This window comes from Dermacentor andersoni, chromosome 9, assembly GCF_023375885.2.
Source record: "Dermacentor andersoni chromosome 9, qqDerAnde1_hic_scaffold, whole genome shotgun sequence".
Taxonomy (NCBI): domain Eukaryota; kingdom Metazoa; phylum Arthropoda; class Arachnida; order Ixodida; family Ixodidae; genus Dermacentor; species Dermacentor andersoni.
In genome coordinates this window covers 37,711,657-37,728,694 of record NC_092822.1, presented here as the reverse complement: position 1 = coordinate 37,728,694, position 17,038 = coordinate 37,711,657, and the positions used below count along the sequence as shown (strand labels likewise).

At 45.2% G+C, this 17,038-nt stretch overlaps 1 protein-coding gene across 1 annotated transcript in view; it reads left to right on the top strand.

The window, feature by feature from the left end:
• The first annotated feature begins 3,947 nt into the window (after positions 1-3,947).
• Positions 3,948-17,038, top strand: part of LOC126527690 (uncharacterized) — a 37,218-nt gene continuing 24,127 nt past the window's right edge. Inside the window, exon 1 of the mRNA XM_050175558.2 lies at positions 3,948-4,385. Within this exon, the coding sequence (XP_050031515.1) occupies positions 4,323-4,385 (63 nt within the window). The 5' untranslated portion in view covers positions 3,948-4,322. The remainder of the gene's footprint in view (positions 4,386-17,038) is intronic.

Here is a 17,038-nt window from a genome sequence, read left to right as displayed (position 1 = left end):
TGTGGCCATGTTGTCCCTGCAAACGTCTTAATGTCATCCGCCCACCTAACTTTCTGCCGCCCCCTGCTACGCTTCCCTTCCCTTGGAATCCAGATTCACGCGAAATCAAAGCTATAGCAGTCGTGCGCAGCAGCGCTTATACTCAGACTCAGTAAAAAAGAAAAAAGAAAGGAAAGAGAGGCTGCAATTTCGCTGGAAAGGCGAAGCACTAACAGTGATAGCGAAGTATAAGACAGTTACACGAAGGAAGGTTACACCACCGAGAGACGGCAGATTATTCGTGGTGCTAGAGGACTCAGTCTGTGAAGTTGGAACTTTCTCCTACTATGAGGCCTTGTAAGTACTCATATAAGGCCGGGCCCATGCAGGGCCCCTGCAGCTAGCCGGGCCCCTGCAAAATAGCTATCCATGCTGACAACAGGAAAACGCATTTGTAGCGTCCACCTGAGAAAGCGGGACGTAGAGATGAACGAGGGAGCTTTAGAAATAGAAAAAGAATAAAATGATAGTCACCATTTAGAAAGAGCACTGTGCATGTCTCGACGGCTCCATGATCACCTAAACATCAAACGTATCAGAACTTGTTGCTGGGCGGGCTGTTACATCTGTATGACAGCCTTAATTGAGGTCCCGAACATGCTCGTGCAAATTATAGCCTAAAAAAATGTCGCAGTTTAGCCTGTAAGGCGAATGCACGATTGCGATAGCAAAGTATGAACTCGTAAACACTTGCTTAGGAAACAAATTAACAAGCATGGTGCCACGCGCGCACAGTCAAACATGAACACATCTCACTCGATGACCGCGGGCACTCGCTGTCGAAACGCTGGCTTGAGGAAGGACGGCAGCAGCAGCGAGCGAATCGACCTTCGTGCTGCCTGTCGCTTCAACGAGAACTAAGCGTCGAGAACACAGCGCACACGAAGCTATCAGCCCTCGGCGAACCTATACTCTGTACCCATCGCAAATCGCTTTGAAGATAGGACCCGCGCGGCCACGCTCAGTCGCGCCATACTCAGCAGCCACCGTAGTAGAATCCCCCCCCACCCCCTCATCACAACCCGGTGCCTTGCGCGCGATGGAGGACGGTGCGCTTCATCCCCGCCTTCCTTCCTTGCGCGCACGACATCAAGCCAGCATCCTTCTTGGCTCACCCATGCACCTGAACTTAAACTTACAGCGCAAACACCTAAGACGGACCACAAAAGGAAGATACGACACACACTGGCGCTGACTAACAACGTCTTTATTTCTTCGTCGTCGATGCATATATAAACCCCAGGCCACACAACCGCGCAGGTGCACAGATTACACTACAGAGATCTGCCAAATTATCACATACGTGATAATAATTGTGTATGTGCTGTGTTGCGTATGTAGTAATTTGGCAGATATCTGTAATCTGTGCGGCCTGGCGCGGTTGTGTGGCCTAGGGTTTATATATACATCGACGACGAAGAAATAAAGAAATTGTTAGTCAGCTCCAGTGTGTGTAGTATCTTCCTTTTGTGGTCCGTCTAAGGGGTTCGCGCTGTAAGTTTAAGTTCAGAATCATGTACCAACTAGGCCCAAATGAAGTTTTACTGAAACACCCATGCACTTTCAGTTGCATACGGCGCGCGGCTACGACGTTGTAGCACTTGGACTTTATGTGGAACATCACGGCGACGGCGACGGCGGAAATGTGCCTGGAATGTCCATATAACTGCCACCGAAATAAATGTAGTCACACAGGTGGAGCGCTCCGCTTGTCTGTCTCCCCCCCCCCCCCCCCCCCCCCACACACGTTTCTTTTTCTGCACATGTGTTTGCTCCCTTGCGGCTTTCATCGAGCGTACCTTCGGAAAGACACAGGCCTTTAGCTCGTCGGCGTTGACACATGTCATTTGACTCTGAAACAACATCTTCCTAGCGATATTGTTTCTATTAAAATTCGCGAGCCATTTCGTTATCGCCTGCACGTGCATTTCACGCCTAAATATTGCTCGAACTGCTCTCCAGTACCGTCGCTTCCTGAATTTACTTATTCGTGATTTCTCTTGTGTTTCACTTTCTCCTTGTGGTATTTAGTTTCGTGTACAATATTACCTCGTTTCGATCTCTTTGTTTGTATTGTCTGAGCGTGGACACTGCGTACACAATTGGCTTTGTACATTACGCAGTGCTTCCTTGCGTGTTGTCCCTGTATGCTAATTGTCAGCATTGCCATTTGTTCGGCGTGCTGGTAAACTGACTTGGAAAGCACATTTAGCGCCAGCAGACAAGGACAGAAGGGAGACGACACCACAATGTTGTTGAAGTTAGCACCTTGTGGTGTCGTCTCCCTTCTGCCCTTGCTTGCTTGCGCTAAATGTGCTTTCCAAATGCTAATTGTGTTGCAGCTGACTTTACATGTATATATGTATCTTTTTTTGTAATTGGCCACCACATGCACTGTTGGTCACGTGCGCTCAAACGAGGAGCCTGTAAGGCATCGCGAATAAATAAATGAGCAGTCATTTTTAGAGGTAAAGACGGGCGAATTTCAGCAGAATATAACGTCACTTTTCCTTTTTCGAAAATTGGAATTGTTAAATCTGCAACCGTTCTCTGTGTTTATTTTTCTGAGACCTTAGTGTGGGAGAGTCACGTGATTTACATATTACATAAAAAAGGCCAAATTACTGGCATATTAAACAGAAATCTCTATTTATTACCACAATCCGTGAAATTATTAACGTACAAATCTATTTTTTTTTCATTTCTACTCAAATTATTTTTCTTTTCCATTTAAGTTATGGGGCACGATCACACAGACAAATGTTATGAGGCTCATAAAAGCTAAAAAAAAAAAAGAATTCTGTAATTGCAAACCTCGATTAATGCGAGCCTACGTCGCGCTTGTTCAAGAGATAAAAAGCATGGTAAAGTTTAGTGATCTGTACCGATATAGGCTAGCACGAGCGTATTTTTCTGTTTTAAGCAAATGAACTCCTTCTTTACTGAAATTGCGAATTTAAAAAGAAGTACTTCCACCTGTGAGACACGGTGGATCGAACTTTGGAATGTTCCGACTTGCCGTTCCACGTATGTATTGCAATCCCCGAACAATAATTTATTGCGCTTATTAGATGAATTTCGTATAACGGGTATAGATATTTCACTCTTTAAGCTATCTGATTTGACTGCATTATTTATTATGTAATTAATTTACTTATGTTTATACTAATTGTGTTGAGTGCTTCATCAAAGTACTCTTATGTGATATCCCGTATTATCTTTTTTGTTTGTTTACAGTGTTAAGACATTATTAAACTTGTAACCTCATGTTGTTATTGCCATTGGTTGGTTCTTCTTGATAAACTTGCACAGCATGCAGTACAAGTCTACACGTTTACCAATGTACATCTGTAAGCGGTGTTCATCGTATGTTTAATGTCTATTGTATGTGTTGACATGCTGTGCCTTATTTACGCCTTTATTGTCCTCGCCGTTTTCTATTGTTAGTTTTTTTTATTGCATGTGTGCGTTTTTGCTTCCCTGTCTCGCTGTCATATGCTGTCAGGGGGTTGAGGGTTCTCAAGCCGTATCTCTGCGGCTTTTCCCTCACATTCTTGCATCGTTCAATGGGCAATAAAAATTCATTCATTCATTCATTCATTCATTCAAATAAATAAATAAATAAATAAATAAATAAATAAATAAATAAATAAATAAATACGTGACCTCCTTCGGAACGAGGTGTGGTGACAGGTGCCACTACATATGCCACCGGCCATGATCCAACCATCCTGCGGCCACGTACCACATTTCGTTCGACGTCACTCCGGTTATTCTCTACTTACTTCCTTTAAACAGTCGGGCACAGTGAAGAGTGACGGCATACTTTCCGATTACGTGGCCAGAGACCGACCGCGTGATCCCACAAACGTGGCCAGCCTCTGACCGTGAGACCCGACCACGAGGAAGAGGGTAACCAGCGCCATACTACGGCGCACTAGAACTAGCGCACTCCAGCAGATTCCGCCGCGATTTCGTCTGCAGCAGCAGCAGCAGACGAACAAGCCAGCGCAGAGAGATCGCATAGGAGAACACCGAGGTCACGTGCCGCCACCTGGCGGCAGCGGCGACGAGCGCGCGCGCGCGCCCGTCGTCGTAGTCTGCGACGGGCCCGCCGGCAAATCGATCGGGGCCAGGCGGGCGCCAGCCAGAATGGCGACGTCTAGATCCCGCCGCCGGCCAGCGGCGGCGACTACGACGCGCAGGTAAGGGGAGAGCGTCGGGGTTCCGCGGGGCGGTTTGGTGGTGCCCGGACCCGTCTGCAACGACGGCTGCCTCAGGCCATGGCGGCCACGCCAACCACCACCAGCTGCTGGGGATGCTTCCGATGGCGCCAGCTGCAGCAGGTGAGAACGAAAGAAGAACCCGTTAGGTAATCTCATTTCCCCTTTCTTTCCTTTCTTAAAAAAAAGAACAGAAAAAAAACGTCAGTCGGGCTTCCCTTCGCCGAAACCCGGGGTAACCATCGCGGCCTACAGTCTGGGATAACGTACGCGGCTCGAAAGATAAAAGCAAGACTGGTCTCGCGTCGCCGTCCGCGCGGACCTACAATCCGCACGTATGCACGCCGTGAATAAAGTCGCGAAACCGAAATAACTCGGAACGAAAACCCCCGTTTCGGGAGCTAAACGAAGCGCGGCGTACGCGTGCCTAATCGTCCCGGTACGGGACGCGAGATTCGTCTCTCGTTCGATCGCGTAGTAAGCGAGATCGCTGTGCTCTCCGAGGACTGGCAAACGAGTACGATGCGAGTGGTGCGGTATGCAGCGCGTGCTGCTGTAAATTGCAAGCGCGACCGCCTGTGTGCAGAGCTTGCTTCGGCCGTCCTGCTCGCGTGTTTCGCAGCGAAGGCCGCTTTAGTACTGCGTAATTCTCAACGATCTGGTAAAAAAAAATAAAGAAAGGAAGAAAGACTCATAGGTGTCCATGCTGGTGTTAAGAGCGCAGAACGTAGACGGGGACACGAATCGGGAAGACGACACCACGATGCTACAAACTGGTAGCATTATCAAGATCGGCTCACTCGTGCATTTGATTAACCCGCGTCTAGGAGGATTGGTCGGTATTAGAAACCCCATAAAATAAAGAACATTCGCGAAGAGACATACCGTGAACTGCTATCAATATCGCCCCCTCAGGCCGCCTCTGATTACGCTATCTCCTGGATTGGCCTGTTTTTGCTTTGCATCTACACGAACAACGAAGCTAAGACATCGAGATAAAAAAAAAGATGGTTAAGGAGAATCATCAGTCTAAATGTTACTGGTGTTACGTTGCGAGGGATTTCCGGTCTCTTTCACTAAGGGGGACAACGTTGTCTCTGTATCGCGGTGCGGGAAGCGCTTCGGCGTAGCAAGGACCACTTGAATCACTCCGTTCTGTCCAAGAAGGAGCGAGGCCCGTTACGAGAGCGGCTCGACGAATATTACTTTTGCCGACTACGGAACGGGACGCATGTTTCTCGATCGCACCAAACTTCACAGCTGTACATCCTGTTCAAACCGGAAGACGTGTAGCTCAGGGACGACATAAGCGCTTCTTTTTAAAAGTCACTTTTAAGTCGCTTTTTAAGTCAGAAGACAAGCAACGAAGGAATCTGTTTGCTGAAAAGCAAAACTGAGCGCAGTGGGCAGTAATTATTACCCTTGCCTTAAATTGGTTCTCGACGTCGCACGCACACATTCTTGCACGCATGTTTAAAAGAAACAACAACAAAAAAAGCACGATACAAATAACTATTCTGAAAACTTTATTCTCAGAGAGCTAGCACCTTTATAGAGCTGGCAGCAGGGTTCCCCGTTCGATGTATCCAATATCTGATGTAGTTCACCACGAGTGAATTAATTTGCCCGAGTATCGGTCAGTAAGTTTCGTATGTTCGATACATAGAATAATTCGCTTTATCCAGGTCTGTTATAATTGGGATTCAATTCAATTCAATTCATTTTATTCACATCGTGTGGATGTGGGAAAGCTTGGGCAAAAAATTAAAAAAAAGCGAAACGATTCGCTTGAGGAAAGCTCAGACCCCTGTGCAAGGCATACAGTAGAAGTATACAAGCGTATTACATACGTGGAGTCAAAGGTTAAACTACATATGCCTGAATTAACAGTCTCTGAGAAAATTTACAAAAAAAAGTTGCGATTCTTATATTAAAATTTACAAGGCACAAACTTTTGTTTCCCCAATTTGGCAGCACTAAGCCATTGATCTTAATATATCAAGGAGCACAGAAATGCATTCGGTTGGAAGTAAGTATTTCAGCATGTTTGTCTTTCTCAAAACAAACGATCACAATTGCTTTGAACTCTCTCCTTAGGGTCGAAAAAAAAGGAAGTTACTGTAAAAAATTTCTTTTTAATATCTCGGATGCTAAGGGTTTCCAATAGTATTCCACTACTTGGCACTGTGTTCAACAAGTGAGTTCACCAATGTGTTCAACAACTTCATCAACTGCACTGCACACTACGAAGCTCCCCGTTCGTCCGGGTTTGAAAACTGCATGTGTACGCCTCGATTGCAGAGCTGTCCTCGCTGCGTCAGCGGGTGGATAGGACGATGGGGATTGTGATAAGGCTGGTTCTAGGGGGGGGGGGGGGGGGGGGGGGGTCGATCGTTACACGCCGTGGGTTTGGACCAGGCGCCAAACAATGAGGCAGTTCCAAAAAAAAAAAAAAAAAAAAAAAAAAAAAAATATATATATATATATATATATATATATATATATATATATATATATAGAAGGTAAATATAATACATATACACATGATATATTATATGTATCATTTGGAGGGAGAACGCATAAAATCCGTTATCGACACAAACAATAATCTGAACATATGTGATCGGTATAACGTTATACATGTTCATAATAACCACAAGGTGATAATTTTTAGGGGAAGAAGAGAGTAAGTTACGTAGGGCTAAAAATAGATTTTAAAGGTTTGTCATTAATTTGTGGGTGAGGAGGAAAATCTTCCCCCTCCCAGAAATACGAAGGGAAACCCGCACGTATTTCGCAGAAAGAAAGCTTTTCGAAATTGAAAAATTCGTCCTCCTCCGGAGATCGAACCCGGGACCGGCGAAGCCTTTACGGGGGTGGTCGCTCTCCCATCTGAGCTAACTGGGTGGCTAGCAGGACGCAGCGCGGGATTCGAATTAACCGACAACTGTGAAGCTGCAGGATACGCCGGCGACGTCAAAACGTTTTCCTTTCTAAAAAACCCGTATGGGTTGCCCTGGTAGCTTCGTGCTATACTGTCGGGTTAATGACAGTTTCCCTTTTTTCAGGAATCTTGCCTCAGCTTTGAGGACATTGTTTGCCTTCGATTTATGGGATTTTAGCGTCATTTTACCAGTGCTGACATATGGGGAGAGACTTGGAGACTGACAAAGAAGCTTGAGAACAAGTTAAGGACCGCGCAAGGAGCGGTGGAATGAAGACTGCTAGGCATAACGTTAAGAGACAGAAAGAGAGCCGTTTGGATCAGAGAGCAAACGGGTATAGACGGCATTCTAATTAACGCCAAGAGGAAAAAATGGAGCTGGGCATGTGACGTAATGCGCCGGTTAGATAACCGTTGGACCATTAGGGTTACAGAATGGGTGCCAAGAGAAGGGAAGCGCACCAGAGGACGGCAGAAGACTAGGTGGTGCGACGGAATGAGGAAATTCGCGGAGCTAGTTGGAATCGGTTGGCGCAAGGCAGGGGTAATTGGAGATCGCAGGGAGAGGCCTTCGTCCTGCAGTGGACATGAATAGGCTGCTGCTGCTGCTGCTGATGATGATGATGAGCGTCTCAAAGCGACACTCGGGCTACGAGAGACGCCGTAGCGGTGGGCTTCGGATTTATGTGACCTCAATTAAAACACTACTGGCCGCGACTGGGAAATCGAACGCACGACCTTGCGCTAGGAGCAGAACGTCAACGCCAGCGAGCCGCCGCCCTGACGGCTGCTATAAGGCCCAGAGATGAAAGCAGGTCGCCAAGGTTGCCTTCGTGGGTTTCCAACCAAGTACATGAAATGGTCGATAAAATGAAATTATAAATGAAATGACACATGAAATGGTTTCATGTATCAGGCACATTATAGTACGCGTAACCTTGCTGAAATTTCAAACAGTATCTGTTTCAAGGTGTCAAATTTCAAACAGTGTAGATGCTGCACACCTAATGACATGTTGGCTACCGATACCGTATTTGACTATGTGTACTGTACTAGCTGCATGCCCTTACTTTTTTTTGAAACACCTCAATTTTGTTGTTTAATTTAGTTGTTTACTGATGTTTACATCGTCACGCTGTTCTACCTTGAAGTGGTCTCTTGGGCCCAGTCAAGCTGTTGTTTTGCACAGCTTTTTGCCCAAGAGCTTCGATCATGCGTATGGTAAAATAAAAGGAATTGAATTGAATTGACTTGAATTGAAGTGCGCGTGCCGAGTCTTCGAGGGGCGAAGCTGACATTCCCGGAGCTTCTTCCGGTGGTCGTTCCGCTCGTTTACGCGGTGGTCCGTCCAGGTTTCGGCATCCTTCGTAAGCGTCACCCTTTTAACGGCTTTCGGGGTTTAGCGGCGCGTTGAAAAAAATCCACGTAGCAGGCGGAGTGGCGGTCTCTCGCGTCTGGCTAGCCGTCGTAGTAGTGGCTGACATCTTACTCGAACGGAATGAGAGAGGGTCAGATTCAGGTGGTGTCGCGGTAGTTCACGTTGCTCCCGTACCTCCACCAGAAATGTCACGTTTTACTACTGTAACGCCACTCACTAAGGTGAGGGGGCCCGTCATAATAGTCTACACACTATTTTTAATGGGCCCCCTCACCGTAGAGCTGCTGAACTGAAGGGGCCCCTTTTTTCGTTTGATCGCATGTTGTGCGCGCAGAGTTTTGCTAATAGGTGAATTTAGAGGGGAATTTAAACGCGAGTTAATGATTACATTAGTTGAAATCAAGAAAAAGAAATGGGCATGGGCAGGACGTATGATGAGGCGGGAAGATAACCGATGGTCATTAAGGGTTACGGACTGGATTCCAAGGGAAGGGAAGCGTAGCAGGGGGCGGCAGAAAGTTAGGTGGGCGGATGAGATTAAGAAGTTTGCAGGGACAACATGACCACAATTGGTACATGACCGGGGTAGTTGGAGAAGTATGGGAGTGGCCATTGCCCTGCAGTGGGCGTATACAGGATGATGATGATGATGATGAATTTAGAGGGGTGGAGGAGGGGGTGTCGTCTCACTGGGGTACGCAGCAACAACGTAACAGGGCGTCATTATTCATTTGTCTGCGGCCGCTAAAGCGGCATCTACCTAAGGTCCCCATCCACCTCCGCCTGGGCTACGCAGCGGGTTGCTTCTCCTACCTTGTTATGAACGCTTCGTGTCAGGCGTGTTGTTGAAGCATAGGACAAAAGAACAAGTACGGCACAAGCCAAACAAGAAAAAAATACACGTAGAAAGAAATTTACACAACGCTATTCGAACCCAGGACCCCTCAATCACAATCCCGATGCTTTTCCGCAGTGCCATGAAACCTTTTTTTTTCTTTATTACCTTCTTAGCAACAATAAGCACACACATACAAAACAGGTCACTTGGTGATAAACAATATCAACACATCATTTGGTTAGACTACTAATTTAGAAGGCCTTCAAAGAGGCTATCGAAGAAACCGAACCAGCTAAACAAACAAACAAACAAACAAACAAACAAACAAACAAACAAACAAACAAACAAACAAACAAACAAACAAACAAACAAACAAACAAACAAACAAACAAACAAACAAACAAACAAACAAACAAACAAAACCTAACTAACTAACTAACTAAAATTGCAAACCTGATATTGCAAGTTCTTGTCGACGTAAAGAAGGCTTCACCTCTACATTTATCTTGAACCATGAAACCTTTTTTTGCTTTATTAACTTCTTAGCAACAATAAGCACACACCTACAAAACAGGTCACTTGGTGATAAACAATATCAATACATCATTTGGTTAGACTACTAATTTAGAAGGCCTTCAAAGAGGGTATCGAAGAAACCGAACAAACAAACAAACAAACAAACAAACAAACAAACAAACAAACAAACAAACAAACAAACAAACAAACAAACAAACAAACAAACAAACAAAAAAACAAACAAACAAACAAACAAACAAACAAGTAAACAAGCAAGCAAACAAACAAACAAACAAACAAACAGAAAAACAATCAAACAAACAATAAACTAACTAACTAACTAACTAACTAACTATCTAACTAACTAACTAACTAACTAACTAACTAACTAACTAACGAACGAACGAACGAACTAACTAACTAACTAACTAACTAACTAAAATTGCAAACCTGATTTTGCGAGATCTTGTCGACGTAAAGAAGGCTTTACCTCTACATGTATCGCCCAGTGGCAAAGCACGCTTCACAGGCTCCATTCGTTTGTCTTCATTTCTTCCTGTGTGACTCCGTCACGGCCTGGGACGGAACGGAGGGAAACCGGCTTGCGGATGGGGACAGAGAGGAATAAAAAGGGGACACGGAAAAACAAAAGCGAAGCTACGGAGTGCCTGAAATAGTAAGGGATCAATAGGGCGTGTAGCGAGCGGGAGACGGTGCTCGGCCTGGCCGCCCCAACGTATTTGTGTATACCGCGACGAAATATGAGCGGCCGACTTCCCGAAATGAAGCGAGCGCCGAGATGGGCGGGGTGCCGTAATACGGAAACTGCACGAAGCGGAACAGACTTGTTTTTCTTTTTTTTTTGCGCAAGGACAAAAGAGCGATTTCTTTGACACGCTGCCCGTAAAATTTGCCCTTTCGCTTACCGTACGCATCTCGGTGAATGCATTAGACGATTTCACGGCGAATAAAGGACACTGTGTGCATTTTAACGCAGTTGAAGAGAATAATGATTATAACTTTATGCTGCCTCCTTAATTTTTTGTATATCTTTGACGACGTCGATGTCCCGAAGATGGTGGGCTGCGACGCCTGCGCCAACGTTTCTCTCAAAGCACGCATTTTTACTCTTTCCGCACTCACTGTTTGCACTAATGCCAGACAGTCCATGAAAGACTGTTAACTAGGAAACAGAATTGCATGCTTCTATCAGTGACATCGAGGAATGACATTGGTTGGGTTCAGGATAGGCAATTCATTTATGTTTCCTGCAGGATGCAGAATTTTTATTTAGCGTATCGAATGCTTCACAATAATGCCGAAGGTTAGTAAGTAAAAAAAAATTATGCACAAGCTTGCAAATTCCTAGCTCTTCACGGGAAACAGATATCGCAGTTCAGTAAGCCGCGTCTGTTCGAGTACCCAAGCGGAGAAACCTGACATGTGAATTTGTAAATTACGTGTAACTGTTGCTTGTTTGTGATGGTTCTGTAGATGTCATACCGAGAAATCAGTGGTGCATTTCAGAGCGGAGCACGATATATCAAATTTGCCCGCTTGAAATGTCTTAGTAGGTGCTGTTGATAAAACTGTGATACGCTTTGGTGCTTCGAACAGCGTGATATTTCGACAAGATTGATAAAAAAAGTTCAAGCGATAATAAAAAAAATGTGCACGTCACAGTGAGTAGGTTATTTTTTCTTTTAAGAGGAAGCTTTGGCCCGGATGCTCCTGTCTAAATACATGTAAAAGGAGAATTTGTCTTTCTCGGCAACCACTGCACCAAATTTGGCAAGGTTTTCTGCATTTAAAAGAACTTAAAGGTGACTGTTTGCTTCCAATTCCTGATTTAGGTTATCAATTCTCTATTAAAAATTGGCAAAAATCGGAAATTTTCGGAAAACGAAACTATCAAGTTTACGACTCTCCAACTCAGCAAGAAAAAATGACATCACAATTCTGTGAATTGCATCTGATAGTAGATCTAAAGCGGACAAAATTGATATGTTACACATGACTCTAATAAAAATCAGCAATATGGAAATACAGCTCTTGCAGAACCCTTGTACACAACGTAACAAATTCATGTAAGATATGAATTGACATGCCAAATTTGTCCGGTATGAATGATCTAATGAATGCTGTTTACAGAACCGCGATATCTGTTTTTGATGCAGAGCTAGTAATATAATAACTTCGTGCGTCTGTCTTCTTAACGTTCAAAATGCTGAAAATCATTTTCACATAATTCAGGCCCTAAATCGAAAATCCCCTTCCTACAGTCACTTGAATTCAACTTCCTCTCTCAAATGCAACAAATTTCATTAAAATCGGTCCAGGAGTTATCTCAGAAAAGCGCTTTTGCGTTTTACATGTATTTGAATAGGCCGCGTTGGAGTTGGCCCCGAGCTAAATATTCTTAAGAGGAAGCTATGCTAATAGTAGCACAGAGATTGAAGAGTGGTACAACCGCTTCAAAGACGGCCGCACATCGGTGGAGAGCGAACCACGCTCCGGTCGGCCATCAACATGCTGAAATGAGCAGGTCATTGTCGAAGTGGACGCTGTGGTGATGCGGGACCGTCGTGTGACTATCCGAGAAGTTGCGGAAGGGGTGGGCATCGGCACTTTTCCTGCACATTCCATTATGACCGAAGATTTGGCCATGAAGAGAGTTGCGGCGAAACTCGTGCCGAAGCTGCTCACGGTGGAGCAAAAGCAACCTCGTGTTGAAGTCTCACAGGACATTCTGGATTCCACAAACAGTGACCCCGACTTCATGAACACCATAATAACTTGGTGACGAGTCTTGGATGTTCGGGTACGACCCGGAAACCAAATCCCAGTCGTCACAGTGGAAGCATTCCGCGTCACCAAGACCGAAGAAGGTCTGCCAAGTGCGCAGCAACGTCAAAGTGATGCTGACTGCTTTATTTGACTCCCGCGGTCTGGTACACCACGAGTAAGCACCACAGGGTCAAACAATCACCAAAGAGTACTACAGGGATGTCCTCCGTCGCCTACGTGATGCTGTGCGGCGCAAGAGACCCGAGTTGTGGTCAACAGGACATTGGCACATTCATCACGACAGTGCTCCGGCACATTCCTCGCACTTGATTCAGACTTTTCTGGCGAAAAACCGGACTCCTATAGTTCAACAGGCTCCTTACTCTCCTGATATGGCCCCCTGCGACTTCTGGCTGTTTCCCAAAATCAAGAGGCCATTGAAAGGAGCGCGATTTCAGACAAGAGAAGACATTATGGCTGCAACGACAGCTGAGCTAAACTCCATTTCGAAAGAAGCCTTCTCGGAATGCTTCCAACAATGGCAGAACCGGTGGGAGAAGTGTGTGGAGTCCCAAGGAGAATACTTTGAGGGTGATTAGGTTTCCAATGCTCCAGTTATGCCAGTTTTTTTCTTCGGCCGAAGGTCGGGTACTTTTCTAACTGACCTCGTATTTAGATAGGAGCACCCGAGCTAAAGCTTCCTCTTAAGTGCAGTCAATCTCCCCAAATTCGGTTCAGTGGATATCGGGCAAGATGATTTCTCCGTTTCAGTGTATTCAGGTAGGGACTCCTGCGGTAAATGCTCCGCTTAAGGTAACAATTAATCCAGCCTTGACAGTGTTCTATTAGTACAGTTTGATTACCCCTGCTTTTACTTATCAAACATCCACCTACCGGGGCTTTAGTGTAGACAAATGGATGCAAAATATATATCTCTCGGCCGCGTTTACTGTAATTACTTCCTAATGCCGCTGGGCGAGGTTTTCATTCGTTCACTCGACTGACCGTACAATCAATCAATCAATCAATCAATCAATCAATCAATCAATCAATCAATCAATCAATCAATCAATCAATCAATCAATCAATCAATCAATCAATCAATCAATCAATCAATCAATCAATCCTCTAAACTGCTTTCGAGGCAAACAAACGCGTTTTCTTTGTCTCCGATCGTACCGCCACCCAGAGAATCGAACGTTCCGTGCTACTGAGAGCGACCCCACAGACGACAGGCGGGGAAGTCCCGAATGGTGGGGAAGCATATAGATGAGGCCCATTTGGATATGCGCTGTAGTTCGCCTCTGCGTCTCTAGCGATCCTGGCTGCGTGTATGCACCAGCGTAACAGGCGCAGCGTAGCGAGAGGTTGTTTGTTTCGACGGGCCTCGTATTACGGCGTTTTACGCACAAGTGGGCTTCGACGATGCCCGAGGCCGCGCCTTTCAATGAAGAGGAGTTTGTTGTTTGTGTCTCGTCTCGTCGACGTTCGTTTGCTCCCAAGTGCTCTTCGCTTGTCGTTCGCCTGGTCTCTCGTTTTATTTGTGCATTTCATGCCTTCGGCATCCGAGACTCCTTTTGATGAAGCTTGGCTCGCGTACTGTCTTCAATGTCTACGTCACTGACTGTAGTTTGCGTTACTCGAACGTTTCCTCCAGCGAGCACGCCGCGTTCATGTTTTACTTGCGTTAGCAAGCGAGACGGCGTTTGCGGGGAGTTCGTTAAGCCTCTTGTATCAAACCTCTTATATGTCATGCGTGCGTCCGAGTACTTATACTTAGTGATTTCACTGGTTCGTGTTATGTTGTTTTAAGCCTTTTATATGTATAATAACGCGAAAAGGAAAGCACACACACACACACACACACACACACACACACACACACACACACACACACACACACACACACACACACACACACACACACACACACACACACACACACACACACACACACACACACACACACACACACACACACACACACACACTCTCTCTCTCTCTCTCTCTCTCTCTCTTTCTCTCTACTTTCTAAGCTTGGAAGGTAATTTTGTTCTTCAATTACGAATAGTAAAGCGTCTACACATACTTCAGCGCTGTAGTTTGTTACGCCCTAGAAGCTTCGAATTCTGCTAATTCGCTGTTACGCAATATTTCTTCAGAGGATATTCGTTGTGAAATAATTATTAAAAGAATACCTTGTATGCTTCGACTATTTAATGAAAAGGCATTGGCGTGCATTGATGTAAGCACGACGTAGGGAAGGCGATCTGTTAATACAGGTAGTGCTAGACAATGTATTGCCTCAACGGATCTCATAGCGGCTTATCAGCTGCCCGGATGAAAGAATAAACTTGAGTAGTTAGCGTATTGAAAGCGCGAAGGGGAATTGGAGACAATGTACGCATTTGTCTTTATATATTAGGTTAAAGACAAGTTCTCAGACGCAGTTTAACATCGGATATGCTGAAGGTCATTCTGTTCACAAGAACGTTTTCACAATAGCCTTTGATAGTGGTATGCCGTGGAGAGTGACTTGCTTCAGCAGAGATTACCAGATGCGCGCCCTTAAATCAACCGGTGAAAAGCGGACTTCTCAAACTTGATAATTAGCGAAGCTATTGCTACGCTTTGCAGAGAAAACTGTGTGTATGCGTTTGCCTGTGTATATTACCGCCGAACTGTAGATGCAGATCTGTGTTCTGTGTGCCAAGCATAACGTTTTAAGGATGTTTTCGAAATCAAAAGCTAATCTTTTTCTATGAATGGCAGAATTGGATTGACAGACGGGAACTTCATTTACCGGATATCATATTGACCGCAAATAAAGACATAGGACAGCGGAAGAGAACACAAAAACGACACCGCCCGTGTCGTTTTTGTGTTCTCTTCCGCTGTCCCCGTCTTTATTTGCGTTCAATATGATATGCAGTAAACACCAACTAGGCCAACTGAAGTTCTTCCTTTACCGAAATTACGATAGCGGGGTATCCGCTCCAGTAGTGCTACTCTGGAGGCTGTCAACTTCTGCCACGTTCTCAATCGTTTTGAACCAATCAGAGAGACGGTAGCTGACCAATGAGCCAGTCAGAGCTGAGAAGGTGGCGAATTCCACAATATAGCAGAATTTGACAGTGCTTTAGTCTAACCCTTTGGAACATAAAAATGATTTTACCATGTCGATTTGCCATATGCATTGTCCTTGTGCTTCGAGTTGTCAATTAATTCGCCCTTGCACTGTCATCTATACTAGCCCCCTGGTTAGCTCAGATGGTAGAGCGACCGGCCCGGAAAGGCGTTGGTCCCGGTCTCAAATCCCGGACCAGGACGAATTTTTACTCAACTACGAAGCTTTGTTTGTGTGAAACCCGTATGGTTTTTCTTGTAGCTTCGTGCTACATACGGATGGATGACAGTTTCTGCTTTGATAGATAGATAGATAGATAGATAGATAGATAGATAGATAGATAGATAGATAGATAGATAGATAGATAGATAGATAGATAGATAGATAGATAGATAGATAGATAGATAGATAGATAGATAGATAGATAGATAGATAGATAGATTTAGGCTTTATTGCAGCAATCACGCTTTAAAAAACCGGAGCCTCCAGCTGCGATTTACATGATTGATTAGGTTCCCGTGAAGCGAAGTCAACACGAACGTGGTGGTGAAGTGCTGATGACTGAAATACTTCGCAGAAATCTGAAGAATTACCGGTAGGTCTCCTTCCCTAGCGATAAACTACAGATAATGAGCAATTAGAGTACCTACGTACGGCCAAAAAGATGCAACGAGAATGATTTTCAGAACGGACGAAGCTGTTGTTCAGGCTGATAACCTTTATGATTATGTCTGATTGCGCAGTTTAGCAAAGAGCAATGCACGATGAAGAAGGTGTTTCTGCAGTCTTAAGGGTAAGGACAAACACCGTCTCCTCACGGGGGAAAAAAAACCTGATATGTAAATTACTCGAGTAGACTGAGTGGAAAGAAGGTTAGAATATAAATAGAATAGATTACAATAAAAAACAGGGGGTGAAATTCACACGCTTGCCGCGCATTTTCGTGTACACAATCGGCAGGCCCGGTATACGTCGAGCATAGCGAGGAGCCCCCCCCCCCCCCTCTTCGAAGTTAAATTAAGTTTTCGTAACTAAGCGTAGCAAAGTTTGCGTGGCTCAGTCGCAGGAGAGGAGCGTAATTCTTCAAAAGAAGTTAGGCAGTTGCGTAACGAAGCAGTGCCTTGCGCAACCACGTGATCTTGCACAAGAACGGACTCCCGCAGGGAGCGGACCGACCGGCGAGACT